Source organism: Dunckerocampus dactyliophorus, chromosome 13, assembly GCF_027744805.1.
Source record: "Dunckerocampus dactyliophorus isolate RoL2022-P2 chromosome 13, RoL_Ddac_1.1, whole genome shotgun sequence".
Lineage (NCBI taxonomy): Eukaryota > Metazoa > Chordata > Actinopteri > Syngnathiformes > Syngnathidae > Dunckerocampus > Dunckerocampus dactyliophorus.
In genome coordinates, this window is record NC_072831.1 from 8,374,031 (window position 1) to 8,387,793 (window position 13,763).

Below are 13,763 nucleotides of genomic sequence, written 5' to 3' on the forward strand. Positions count from 1 at the left end.
AGTGAGCTGTTATGCGTTCCAGACAAGTGGAAAGTTGGAATGTTGGCTCACGAACTCGGAAACGTCACACATATCGACTTTAATGCACTTCTAATACTGAATAAACACCACGCATAGTGAGGTCAGCCATGTTTTTTGTTTAGGAAGACTTTGAGGTCAGACATTAAGTGGGGTTTTTCAGTTTTATGCTGCTAAAATCTAAAACAGTCTTCCAGAAAATGTGAGACAGGCCTCAACTGTGACAATGTTAAAATCCAAACCGAAAACTGTCCAAATGACAACTGAAAGTGTTTTATCTGCACTCTTCACTTTTAACTTCCGTAATTATTACTTTTATTTTTTATGCAATGATTTTATTTACCCTCTTGTTTGCAAAGCACTTTGAATTACTTTGTGTACGAATTGTGCTCTGTTAATTAACTTGCCTTGCCTTGCCATATATGGTCTCATTTTCAGGAGTGTTGTATGTAAACAACAAAAATAACCTGAAAACGAGCATGGAAACCTGACGTGTAGGTGTGCATTCCAGTATGCAGCACTCACACCAGCCCAAAGGGAATATCTTCACACCATAGCTGCCTCCTCCAGCAGCACCCACATGCGCAGCATCCTCACCAAGCACTACATGAACGTCCTGCACAGGTGCATCCCAGCAGGTGAGCCATATGCACTCACTCGACTACACATAAACAGTACGATTCACCTTAAATATGCGCTACATACAGTACATGTGATGGTGTCTTATTTCAAGCTACAGCCCGGTGAGAGAAACACTTGATGGGAACCGTGTCGCCTCAAAGGACAACAATGTTAAAACACATGAGTGCAAGGCATGCTGGGAAGTCCTTTCTACCCCAAATCACCAAGGCACGAGCCAGGTGCGTGCGTCGACACACAATAATTCACAATTTATTGAACACATTTAACAATCAAACTGGGGTGTTTCTAAAATCGTGATCACTTTACGTACAGTGGCTACACAAGAACTGTGTGCTTGGTGTCGGTCTTTTGTGAATAATTGTGTTATTCGTGTGTTTCAGACATCCAGGTCAACACGTCAGATGAAGAGAGACGTTGTAAAGTCCAATAAATTAGGTAATTTTTATAATATTTAACGTTACTTGGAAGAAGCATGAAGCTGATTTATTTACCGTTACTGTTCCTTGTTACCACAGTCAATATGCACGTGTATGACTTTTGTCTTGTAAATGTCCCGCCCACTTATTTCCTTCTTCCCTCCACCCACAGTCGAAAACAAACCCTGGAACACCAGTTACTATTTCCGTGGCTTCCTGTTGTAAACTCTTAAGTGTGGCATTGGGGAAACAACTCCAAGGCAATAATTCAGCATTCTGCTCACACTACCATATACTGTGAATTTATACTTAGTACTAAAGACAGAACAGCTTTTGGAGTGAAATCACATATTTATTGTGTGTGAGAAATAAAGGAATGAGAAGCTAAAGAACGTTTGGTTACGACCACACGAGGAGACAAACAGAAATGGCACCAAATGTTTATTTGGACAGCCGGGTCACGTGACATCATTGTTTTTAACTACAATTACCAAATGAGAACTCTATTACAAGCAAATGTAGATGACGTAATATAAACAATATAATACAGGTCAGTGTCAATGCTGTGGTGACTGCAGGGCAAACACTGCCTCTTAGTGGAAAGGAATGCAACAACACACGACCTCGGCTCCCTTTCTCACTCGCTCGCTCTCTTTTTCTTTTTTTTTTTTAAGATTTCTTGTACTCGATTCGCTCCACCTTGACGTCGTCGCCTATCAGCTGGTACACGTACGTCACCACCGTGGACGCCTGGATGTCCATGAGTACAAAGGAGGCGATGATGTTGCTAGGAAGAGAGGACAAAAGGTCTGTTAGTTCTGAGTGACAGCTTTCCGTTGAGGAAATGAAAGCATGCAATTCAACTATCAATCAATTCAGGCCCAAACACTTTTCTGCCTCAACAGACTGAAGAAGAACTGGCAACAAAGTGGATGTGTCAAGCTTCCAACAACATGTAGAGATATTTAACGACAAAGCTTTGGGTTATTCATGGTTAATTGGTCGTTGGGGTCAACAGCTTTTTGTCATTGTGCCATTTGCTCGGTTTTGACCATTTTGTTTAACTTTGTTACTGCAGTGTGCCTCGTGCCAAAGACAAATGAGTCACTGGACGCGGATGGCCCCTGACTCCGCCGCACTTTGGACTTTGACGTGTGGCATCAGCTCCGTGAGCAAACACAGCACAGCACAATTCTATTTGGCTTGATGGCTTCCTGTCACGGGTGAAGGACAGTGGTTGAGGGGGAGTTTTGTTACTGCTGGAGCTAGTCGATGCCTTACAATAGTTAGTTAGCCTTAATGATGCGCATCGACGCAACCCAAAGACTTTTTTTTTTTTGGTGCAGGGCAAGCGTTTTAGGGACGAGGCGCACAGGTGGAGCTGCGAGGTGTGTGCAGGCAGAGCGGCGAGGCTTACAGGCATGTTCAGGGGTCAAAATGTGTGCCTGTTAGTTGGCCACTCTCTGGGAGGGGAGAGCACTGATGTGATGATGAATTTATTTTTACCTCCGCCAAGTGCAAGCCAGCGTTTATCTGTTTGTTTGTATTCAAAATAACTTGGATTTGGATGAAATTTTCAGGAATTGTCAGCAATGGGACATGAAAGAGCTGATTACATTTTGGGGGTGATCTGGATCACCATCTGGATCCAGGAATTATTTAAAGGATTCTTTAACATCGCCAGATAGCACAATTTTCGGCATTTGTGCATATAACTACACAAAGAATGGTCAGAGCACACAAAAAAAATGCAGGCCAAGTTTCCAACAGGTTCTACAAAATATCAAAGACTGATCCAAAAAATGTAGGATTATTATTTGTGTGAATCACAATATGGGGGGAATTATGGCGCTTGGCGGAGGTCTGCTCACTTCGAGTGCTTCTCTAGTTCCTAATATTTTCAGGATCGACTGGCATAGACCCATAGATCGACTGGTCAATCGCGATCGACGGGTGGGCAACTCCTGATGTAAGCTAATACGATAATAATATGTAGTCGTCCCTCCCTACATTGCGGTTTGAACCTCGCTCGATCGTGTTTTTTTCAAAAATGAGTAAATGATTGTTATTTCATGGTTGACTGTGGCCTATAATATATACAGTATTACATTAAAACTGTATACACAATATTGAAAGACAGGTCATATGTATTCTGGTCACTAGGCGTCAGTAAAGTTACACTGATGAGACATTACCTGCATTAAGTCAGCCATGGATGATGAGTCTGACATGACATGGTGGAAAAAAAGTTCTCCCACATTCCGTGTTGCAGTGGTACATTTTTGGCTTCGTACTTTGTCCTTCTTCCCCACCCAGTTTCAAACCTAATCTTAAGTTTAGAATAAATAACTTGGAGGCTAACTAGTTAGCTCAGTAGATTGCTATGGTAAAAGCGGCAGCCGTCTCTTGTGATACCATAGCCTGCACATAAGTGGTGCACGGTGTGATGTAAAAAGAAAAAAACAAACCTAGCAGTATTGTCGTTGAGTGTATGTGTATGTCTGGCAGATTGATATAACCAAGTGACAAACGTCATAGTGAGGATGGATGATAGGCTGATGTCAATCTTTTTTTTTTTTATGCCATGCGATCGACTCACATTACTTTCGAGATGCTACAACAACAAGAAACTCCCAATGCTAACGATGGGTTATTATGTCTTATGTCTACTATAATAGGTAATACGAGTTTAAAGGTGATTGTAGGGGTGTTATTTCGTGTGTACAGGGCTCTAAATAATGTTAAAAACATTTTTAAAAGGTCATAAACAAGTTTTCTATGCTATAACTACAAAATATTCCATTTATTAATACTGAATCCTACTTTGCAGAAATTAATCTATCACGGTCGGGGCTGGAACCATTTAATCGCAATAAAGGAGGGACGACTGTATAACTTCAAGATACCCAAAGCACTTCACAATGAAAGACACTATTCTTTGAGTCCTCAGTCACACATTGGTGGTGGTAATCTCCAGCTGTAGCCACAGATGCCCCAGGGTAGACAATTAGTGGCTAACTTTCATTCACATTTATACACCAGTGTGGGTTGTACTGGAGTGGGTAGAAGGGTCTTGCCCAAGGACACAACAACAGTGACTGGGATGGAGCAAGTGTGGTAGGAACCACCAACTGTCCAGTTTCTGGATGACCTATTCTTACCTCCTGAGTCACTGCCGTCCGATGCTGAATTACGAATATGCAGGGATCCACTGTATATGACTGAGTTTACTAACCAAAAATCATGGCTGACCACTGCAATAAGCTAGTATTTTTTTGTTTGTAAATAAATTGTCATTAGTCCTGACTACAAACACCCGTCTTTTTTCTGAACCTTCATCATTTTTAAAAAACACTTTCCAAACTGTGCCTATAACAGAAAGATTATGGTTTAAACACGTCTTTGTACCTTTCTAGTGCGTTGTAAGCCCCTGTCGCGGACCCTGGGTTGATGTAGAACTTGTTCTCGTTCTCAAAGGCCTCAAACTTGTGCGTGTGGCCTGAGATGAGGATGTCCACATCCAGCTGCCTCTGAAGCAGAGCCAAGCTAGCCATGTCCCCCCATGGGATCACCTGGTGGCCATGGATGAGCCCGATCTTGAACTGGCCCACCGTCACCACCTTCTGTTCTGGGTAGTTCAGATTCTGAATGGGACATAAAAAAAAAAAAGCCGGTTGTGAATTTGAACTGTCGTCAGTAGAAAGTAAACCACTTCTACTGTTGTTTAAACACAAAACAAACCTCATCAAAGTCTCCTCGGACTATGTGGACGTCGCCGGCGAGAGTCTTCAGGTAGTCGTAGCTCTCCTTGGTGCACAGGTTGCCCGTGCATAGGATGTGCTGGATCTTTCCCGGGACCAGCAGCTTCTTGAACTTGGCTGGCAGGGTGTTGCACCGGTGGGGGATGTGCAGGTCACCTAACACCAGGACCAACTGGTGGAATCACACACACAAAAAGACAGGTTAGCTTCTCGTCAATGAGCTATACTGAAAACAGGAGTGGACCAACAAGGTCTCCCTGGGGTACACGCAAGTCGATTTCTCCAGCAAAGAAGGATGCCAGGACCACTAGAAGCTCTGTTGTTGACAACCAGAAAAATACTGTTTACACTAGGGATGCTCCGATAGCTCGGCCACTGAGCGTGTGATTGGCATATGCCGAAAAATGCCTTTAAACTCTGATCACAAAAGCCGAACACCTGTGGCTAGCACTATTGCAGCTCCCAGTAACCCTTTCATGTAGTGTAGTGTCTTCTTGCCCTAACTGACGTCTTGGGCAGCGTCGTCGTCCCACTTTCTTTCAAAACAAAAGCAATCATGGCTGCCGTGTGGAACTGAGCTGCTAACACATAGCACAAAAACTATTTTGCGGGGGTAACACGTTAAAAAGCTTGAATTTAATACGTCATTTGAAGAACCATCACTTGACGGAGTATGGTGAGTTTTGGAGGCTCATGGCAGCTCACATCAAACGGCAGCTAATGCAGCCATGTAAGTAACACTCACCCGGATGTGTGTGACAGTCAGACAGCTAAGCTAATAACCCGAAAAATTATTATTATGTGATGTGATCGGTATCGGCTGATTTCAGTCCTGGATGATCGGAATCGGCAGCATAAAACCCTTATCGGAGCGTCCCTAGTTTACACTGTACAGTATGTTACTGGATTCAAACCAAAGTCAAGTCAAGATTAGCTCCATAAAGTGGAAAACACACAATGAAGCCATTTAGTACAAAGCTGAGTTTATTGAGTGTCTCAACTCACACCACCATTATGACAGTGGGCATGTATGTACTTGGTGGACATGCGGAGTGTCAGACACCCAATAAGAGACTAGTTGGACATTAGAGACGTTTTAGATCACACCAGACCTGCAAGAAACAACCACTGACAAAGATTTAGGCTCAAAATGCAAAGCCCACAGAGAACCTCATCACTCACACGGAGTTTGTAAATGTTTGTATTATTATAGTTTGGACACACATCCTCCCAACAGTATGGTAGTCATGCATTGCAGTCCATTCATTTGAATAAAGCAGGCTAACAGGGGATCATTTTTTTTGCATGTTTATGTGACCAGAAGGATTCCCCTCTCATGTTGTAATTTCACTCACTCCTGCAAATCAAATGGGCATCTTTATAACTTTTACTTTGCGTGTGCTGAGGGTGTTTGTGTAATTAAAGCATCACAGCAAGTGCTTTGACTGCCACTGCCGCAGACCTCCATAAGCCACAAAAGTCCACTCCCATGTTAGTGAGCAAGGCACAGCCAACACAACTTTGATTCGTCGTAGGACGAGAACACTTACCCGGTGACCAGCCTGGTTGATTGGAGATGAGCAAGCGGGGGCAGACGGATGGGGGAAATGGGAAAGGAGGAGGAAGGATATGTGTGTGTGGACAGAATGACACAATGAATCATCAATCGTCATTATCACAGATTGGTGAGAGGACAAAGAGAGAAAAGACAAGCACAAAAAGTCGGGGGAAAGGGAGGAAACTGAAATTAGAAAATAAACGTGAATGGGCAGATACGTATATAAACAAAGTAAATCAAATGTTATGCGACAGTGAGGGGTTTCTTATATCATTATTAGACATGATTAGTGATTGTATGTAATAGACAATGACAGAACTCAAATCAGCCAAAACTGGTTGCCTTTGTTAAAATGTCTGGTTAAAAAGAGACTGCTTTAAATGAATGAGTCCATGAATGAGTCCATGTATGAGTGATAATACTTCAGCCCATACAGGTTGTGTATATGAAGTAGCTGCTAGCTTGTTAGCACAGGAAGCTAACCACTTGACAAACAGGGAAAAGTAACGTTAGCATAAATGTGTCGTCATGCAGACAAAGATTTGAGCTGAAAGAGCACTCAGAGGCTTCAAATAAAGACCTAGGGAATGTTTGTGCCATTGATTTTTGCCACTATGCTGCTGAGCTGTCATGTGATCGTTGAGCCATCTCGGACTTGAGGTGTCACCAAAAAAACATGAAGCTGAGACCCAATGAAAACAAATGTCACTCGCATGTCTTCTAGTACAACGCGTAAAGAAAGTACTGGGAAATCGAGGCCTGAACGAGTGCAATTGTGTCTTTTTATGGTTATTTCGTACTCACCATCTTCTATTCCGCTGTTTGTGGTAGTCAAGTTGAGGAAGCGCCTACGTACGTGTAGCGTCACTCTCTCAGCCAATCAGAAAATATAACACAAATCTGGCAAGTACAATATAGGGCTTCATTTTAACAACATTTTTTTCAAAATAAAAGCTAGTCAATGTGAACGTTTGCGAAAGGAATTCCAAGTCAGTTCTCTTCAAAGGGTTACTTGTGGACGTTTTAATCTTATATGTGTACATTTAAAACAATTTATGCGTACATTCAACATTTCGTTGATCAAACAAAGCATGAGCAAACGCTGCGACCGGAAGTACCACCGTGTGCCGCCTACGTGAATTTACACATGACAAAGTCGTCAAAGCGACGTTTGTAGCAGTACTTCGCACTGCAGAACATTCGAGAGGTAAGATACAATGTGTCTTGTCACACTCTGCTCACACAGATTATACGGTTACTGTTATAGTTTCACTGGTTTAATACACCGAGACAAAATAATGTTCATGTTGTCTTTTTTTATTACATTCCTCTTCATCAAACGGCATCGGCAGTACCTAAACTAGTAACGACGTCACTGCTATTCTCTGTAGCATCTGGCGTACGACTATTTTCTGGGAGTCGGGGCCTGGACTATTTCCTGGAAGACATTCACAAATTTCATCCACTGAACGCCTTAAATTGTGGATGTGTTGTTTTTAATGTCGTTGGGGTTAATCTTTGACTTCCGCTTTGATATTAATCGATCGTGGTCTTGTCAAAATGCGGGCTCAATGACGATAGAACATGTGCTTGCATAAGCGTCACTCCTCCATTTGAAGCTAACGGTAAATCCAGAAGCTTCCGGGCAGAATGGAGCACCAGGAGATGCCCCTCATCGAGTTCTAAACCCATTTACTCATCTATCTGTTTTTTGTCAAACTACTAGCACCACTTTCGATGGCTGTTGCTAACATTGGCAGTTTTCTCAGTTGCCTGAGTGTATAAAAAAATACGCATCTTCCCTCAAAGGTCTCGACACCCAGGGGACATCCCGGATACAGCGGTGCTTTCTTAAAACTTGACTCATTCGTCGTGTGGACGCTTTAGAGAACTTGAACATCCCCTCCTCACAAAAACCCCCACCAAGAAGCCCTGCTGCAATCGATACAAGACCAGCGGCAGTCATCGACCAGCGTTCACTGCGGCTCTTGGACGATCAGCGTTGTTTATGTCTTTGTTTTGCGAAAACGGTAAGTCGCACACTTGATTTTTAAAATGAAATTATAATTTAAGAACACAACTTGGGGGCACATGGCAGCAAAATGAACCTGGCTACAGGCGACGTCTGTGTATAATATTTGTTTAGCGAGCGATCAAAATGGCGCCTCCCAGTCACTCGTGTGCATTGACTGGATGACGCACTCTGCACCAAGCAGCTAGCTAGCTAGCTAAGATAGACTAGGCTAAAATAAGCAAAGAAGTCCCCCTAGAAATAGCCCATCGGAACGCCTCCAGCACCGGATTTAACGGCGCCGCTATCAAAATAGATGTGTGGTGTTTAAAACAGTTGTTACTGTAACGCTAGTACAGACTTATAAAGTGATGTGTTCCAATTTAGCTGTCGCTAGGCCTACTGTTGGTGACCTCCTAACAAGAGTTGGCCTTGTGTGCAGTAACGCCAAAGGCCCCCCACTGGGCCCTTCTTGCACAATGATGGGCCTTTACGAACATATTTTGCATTTTTCGAGGCCCCAAAAAGCTGCAGTAGCCATTCAGACTTGTAGTTGGTATTTGTTCTTTTCTTCTGCGCTAATCTGCTTGTCCTCTGCTGGATCAAGGGGTGGTTTGTTTTTTGTTATTTGTCAGCTGTTTTTTTGTGACTGTGAACAGAAGCTTCAGTGACACCCACAGATGTGTGGCAGTGAAGGAATATACACTATTCCTTTCTTTTAGGGTGATATTTATGCAGTTAAGGAATATACACTATTACTTCCTTTTTAGAATGATATTTATGCGTAGAAAGCTGCCAATTCCCACATGCAAACATGACTCTACTTTTCTACTTTGTATTTTTAATGTTCTCAATGTCGTTGAACATCGTCATTTTCAATAATCTCAGACTACAGACAATTTTTAGGTGATTATGGCCCCTAACAATGTGGTGTTAGGACATCTAACACCATCTGGTGTCTTGGACATCTGGAGCCCAAATGGAAAGTTAAACTAGAGAGTTCCTGACATTTTATTCTTTTGAGAATCACACTGGATTAGTCACCAAATGAGTAGAGTGAATTATAGTGGAGGATTCTCGTGATGCTTACCATAACTAACTTTACAACGTCTCAATTTGATAACTTTTTTTTCCTCCCATTTGTCTTCCAGAGCTGTTGCGCAGCCGTCGGAACCTGTGTGGTGGAAATCTAGCCTTCAAGCGAGGAGCTTGCGGCCACAGCGGCACAGCGTTTTTCATGTCAGAGACCGAGCACGCTTGCAGTCGTTTATGTCATCCCCTCTTTTCCAGACAGAAGATCCCGGAAAATCCCCAACCAAGATCCTCTTACCTTACTGATAGTACTAGCATTCAGCCAAAATGTCTGTCAACGTCAACCGCAGCGTGTCGGACCAGTTCTATCGCTACAAAATGCCCCGTCTGATTGCCAAGGTAAGGGAGTGCACTGATGCCAAAGATGAGACCAGCACCACTATGAGCTTTGTCGCACTATGCCAATGAATATCCATGTTGTTCTCCAGGTGGAAGGCAAAGGGAATGGAATCAAGACGGTCATTGTCAACATGGTTGATGTTGCAAAGGCGCTGAACAGGCCTCCAACATGTACGTTCACTGGTTAATGTAGCATGTCATCCAGTATGTTTTGCAATCACAAGTATTAGTATTAAGGCGGAGTACCCCTTCAGTCTGGGGCAAGTGCTTGATGTGCAATTCTCCACCAAAACGCTAGGGGCTGTGAAGTGAGCAACCATAACTCTTTTCTCTTTGACTAGCTGTTTAGCTTCCAGTGTGGTAAATAATGGCGACTGAGGCGACATTCACATAAAACCAACGTATTATGTAGGTGTTTGTATTTGCATGTGGTGTTCGTCATGATACCCTATGACCCAGAGGAACACTACTGAGGATGCCTCCCGTAAATTTCAATTTTTCCCACAACCTCCATCAAGTCTACTGTCCAGTAACAGTTATTTGCGTGTGTTCGCACAGGAAATCTACATCTCATCTTGTGTTGTTTGGAACCTTGGTTCAGACATTCAGTTTGCTCCATTGTTTCTTTGGTAATGGCGGACTTTTTGGAGAGAAGAAAAGGAAGTGATGTTCAAAGAAAAGCTGACAAATTACAGCTCTGCGGTCCACGTTGCTGGTGACGCGAAGTTAGAACTTTTTGGAGGTGCACGTCAAGCTCCGTGATGGGGTGGAGACAGGGGGAGTTGTGCATGCTAATACCGTGGCGCTGGACCATAATTTCAGCTTTACTCATGAATTACAATGTCTCTTAGTACATTACCTGGACTTTTGTGGTAAATATTCCACAGCAGTGATGTTTGTTATTTCTCTTTCAGACCCAACCAAGTTTTTTGGCTGTGAACTCGGTGCTCAGACCCAGTTTGATACCAAAAACGACCGCTACATCGTCAACGGATCCCATGAGGCGAACAAGCTGCAAGACATGCTTGACGGGTTCATCAGAAGATTTGTGCTGTGTACCGAGTGTGACAACCCAGAAACTGACCTGGTAAATGTTTCACAGCGTATGTGGGTCAACAGCAGCCCAGATAACCAGTGACTAACCCTTTTAAGTACTTGAATATGGGAGGATATAGGAACTTACTAGAGCATGTGATTATATAAAAAATTTTGCATTGATTATAAAGTGAATTATTTGTCATTTACAAGTGCTGTTTTCCTGTAGAATGTGAATCCCAAGAAACAAACCATTGGCACTTCCTGCAAGGCATGTGGGTACCGTGGCATGCTTGACACCAGGCACAAACTCTGCACGTTCATCCTTAAAAACCCACCAGGTGAGACTTTTCTGCGTGAAGACTGGATCGGGAATTTTACTTATTTTTAATATTAATTTCTCCCTTGACAGAGGCCACTGACAGTGGATCTGCATCTGCAAAGAAGGAGAAGGAGAAGAAGAATCGCAAGAAGGACAAGGAAAACGGCTCTGGAAGCGGAGAGGCTGGAAACCAAGAGAACTTTGATGCCCCTGAGGCTGTGGTGTGTTTCTCGCCTTCTAGTGTGTGAGCTTTCTGCTTTGCATTTTGCGTCAGTGTGTGTGTATGTGTCAGGAACGAGATGATGATGACGAAGACTGGGGGGAGGAGACCACCAAGGAAGCTCAGAGGAGGCGAATGGAGGAGATCAGCGACCACGCCAAGAACCTCACGCTCAGCGAGGACCTGGAGAAACCTCTGGAGGAGCGAGTGAACCTCTTCTACAACTTTGTCAAAGTCAGTGTTTGTTTTAAGTGATCCTCTTCAGCTTCTTTAGATTTCGGCATGATGAAACTGTAAAGCAACACACAGACTCCAAAAAGTCACTTGAAGAAAAATTTGTCACATTTTTGTGTCTAGCAAAGGAAAGAGAGCGGCACCATTGACGCGGCCGACAGGGATATCCTGGCTGAGGCAGAGCGGCTGGACGTAAAGGCAATGGGCCCGCTCATTCTGAGCGAGCTGCTCTTTGACGAAAACATCCGCGAGCAGCTGAAGAAGTACAAACGTCACTTCCTGCGGGTACGTCTTGAGCTCCAGTTACATGAATGGCACTCTTCCTTGTGGACATGTTCAGCGTTATCCTTTTTGTGACCTCAGTTCTGCCACAACAACAAGAAGGCCCAGAAGTATTTGCTGGGAGGATTTGAGTGTGTGGTGAAGCTGCACCAAGTTCAGCTTTTGCAGAGAGTTCCTATCATCCTCAAAGATCTCTATGATGCCGATCTGCTGGAGGAAGACGTCATATTTGCCTGGGCTGAGAAGGTGAGAGCGCGATGTCCATTACTGCCACATTCATGGTCAATCAGTATGTTGATAGAATTGTTTTATGTCCTCCAGGTTTCTAAGAAGTATGTCTCCAAGGAACTGGCCAAAGAGATCCATGCTAAGGCTGCACCCTTTGTCAAGTGGCTGAAGGAGGCAGAGGAGGAGAGTGAGGGGAGCGAGGAAGAGGCGGAAGAAGATGACGAAAACGTTGAGGTCAGGGCTGGGTGATGTTGTAGTTTGATATGACAATTGATGTTTATATGTAGGTGGAGCAGATTCTACTTTATTGCCGTCAGCATCATACCTTAATGTCTTTTTCCCACCAGGTGGTTTATTCCTCTTCGGCCCGTGAGCTCACAGTGGAAACAGTGAAAGCGGACATGCCTGAAAAAGAAGAAGACGACATCGATATCGACGCCATCTGAGACGCTCGGATGAGGATGATGCTTTCTTGTTTTTTGTGGCTTTGACTCTGTTATGATTTTTGACCTAAACAGCTGAACCCTAACACCTAGCACCATCCCGTAACTACCTGCTCCCCCCGACCACCCCTTCCACTCTATTCCTCACTTGCTTTGCAGCATGATGTAACCTAGCACTCGCTAATTTGCTGCACATTCACTCTGTCATGTAGACATGTATTCAGTTCTTGAAATGATGTCGCTTTTGGGGATTTTAATCATCATGGGTGTTTTGGGATCATTGGAGTGCACTTTTCTGGTCCCCTTGTATTTTTCCAATTAATAAAGAATGAATGTTTTGCTATCCACAACATGTCTACTTATTGGTGTCAGTTGTTTATGGTGATGCTTATTACTGCTGAGGAAGCTGCACACCGGGAAGTGAAATAGAAACCTTTTACTTAAAGGACTATTATGGCATCAATGAAGTCTTGTGGGGAAAAAGTAACACAAAATACCTTTTTTTCATTGTGCTTGTGTTTTCAGCAACCTAAGTGAAACATTTTCAGAAAAGGCAGTTATACATATAAATGCCTATTTTCTTTTCACTTGTATTTATAAATATTTCACTGAATTTTTCAGCAACCTTAGTGAAACATTTTCAAGAAAAGGCAGCCATACTAATTTTATAACCGGTTAAAATCATGATCAGCGATCTTGCGCGACATGTCCAAAGTGGGAATGGACAAAGTGCGAGACTAAAAAAGCAGCCGAAAAGCTTCCCACAGTTTGCAGTGTGAGTGTTGACAGCTCGACTCTCAATGGGACTGAGGTCAGTTTCCTCACTTCCTCCTCCTGCTCAGATAGGCGCGCTAATGCTGCCTTCAGTGCCTGTCGGAAACTAGCGAACAACGGTTGTCTAGTCAATGGTGCGCGGTAGAATTACTGATAGCATCATCCGGAAGAAGGATCGCGATAAACTGGGGAAATACCAAGGGCTGAAGGAAGAATTGGAGAAAATGTGGGGTGTGAAGTCAATAGTGATGGCAGTAGTGATCCGGTCACTAGGGACAGTCACTCCCAACCTGGATGGATGGCTCCAAGAGATACCAGAAACATGTAACATCTCTGTCAAAAAGAGCGCAAGATCCTGCGGAGAACCCTGAAACTCCCAGGCCTCTGG

General features: G+C 43.5%; 2 protein-coding genes and 1 long non-coding RNA gene across 3 annotated transcripts; 2 read left to right on the plus strand and 1 right to left on the minus strand.

Moving 5' to 3' along the window:
• Nucleotides 1–783: 783 nt before the first annotated feature.
• Nucleotides 784–5,618, plus strand: LOC129192870 (uncharacterized). Its single transcript, XR_008573513.1, has 3 exons — nucleotides 784–878; nucleotides 1,041–1,095; nucleotides 2,155–5,618. It is a non-coding gene; the product is annotated as an uncharacterized LOC129192870 (long non-coding RNA).
• Nucleotides 1,403–7,282, minus strand: vps29 (VPS29 retromer complex component). The gene is made up of 4 exons (XM_054797274.1): nucleotides 7,200–7,282; nucleotides 4,818–5,009; nucleotides 4,485–4,720; nucleotides 1,403–1,863 (listed from the first exon to the last, which is right to left on the minus strand). The coding sequence occupies exons 1-4, from the start codon at nucleotides 7,200–7,202 to the stop codon at nucleotides 1,746–1,748; spliced, it is 549 nt and encodes a 182-aa protein (XP_054653249.1). The 5' UTR covers nucleotides 7,203–7,282; the 3' UTR covers nucleotides 1,403–1,745.
• A 226-nt stretch (nucleotides 7,283–7,508) lies between these two features.
• On the plus strand, nucleotides 7,509–12,951 carry eif5 (eukaryotic translation initiation factor 5). The gene is made up of 12 exons (XM_054797272.1): nucleotides 7,509–7,602; nucleotides 8,205–8,425; nucleotides 9,558–9,837; nucleotides 9,927–10,008; nucleotides 10,752–10,924; nucleotides 11,102–11,213; nucleotides 11,285–11,415; nucleotides 11,487–11,648; nucleotides 11,772–11,933; nucleotides 12,012–12,176; nucleotides 12,252–12,392; nucleotides 12,506–12,951. The coding sequence occupies exons 3-12, from the start codon at nucleotides 9,766–9,768 to the stop codon at nucleotides 12,602–12,604; spliced, it is 1,299 nt and encodes a 432-aa protein (XP_054653247.1). The 5' UTR covers nucleotides 7,509–7,602; nucleotides 8,205–8,425; nucleotides 9,558–9,765; the 3' UTR covers nucleotides 12,605–12,951.
• Nucleotides 12,952–13,763: the final 812 nt, after the last annotated feature.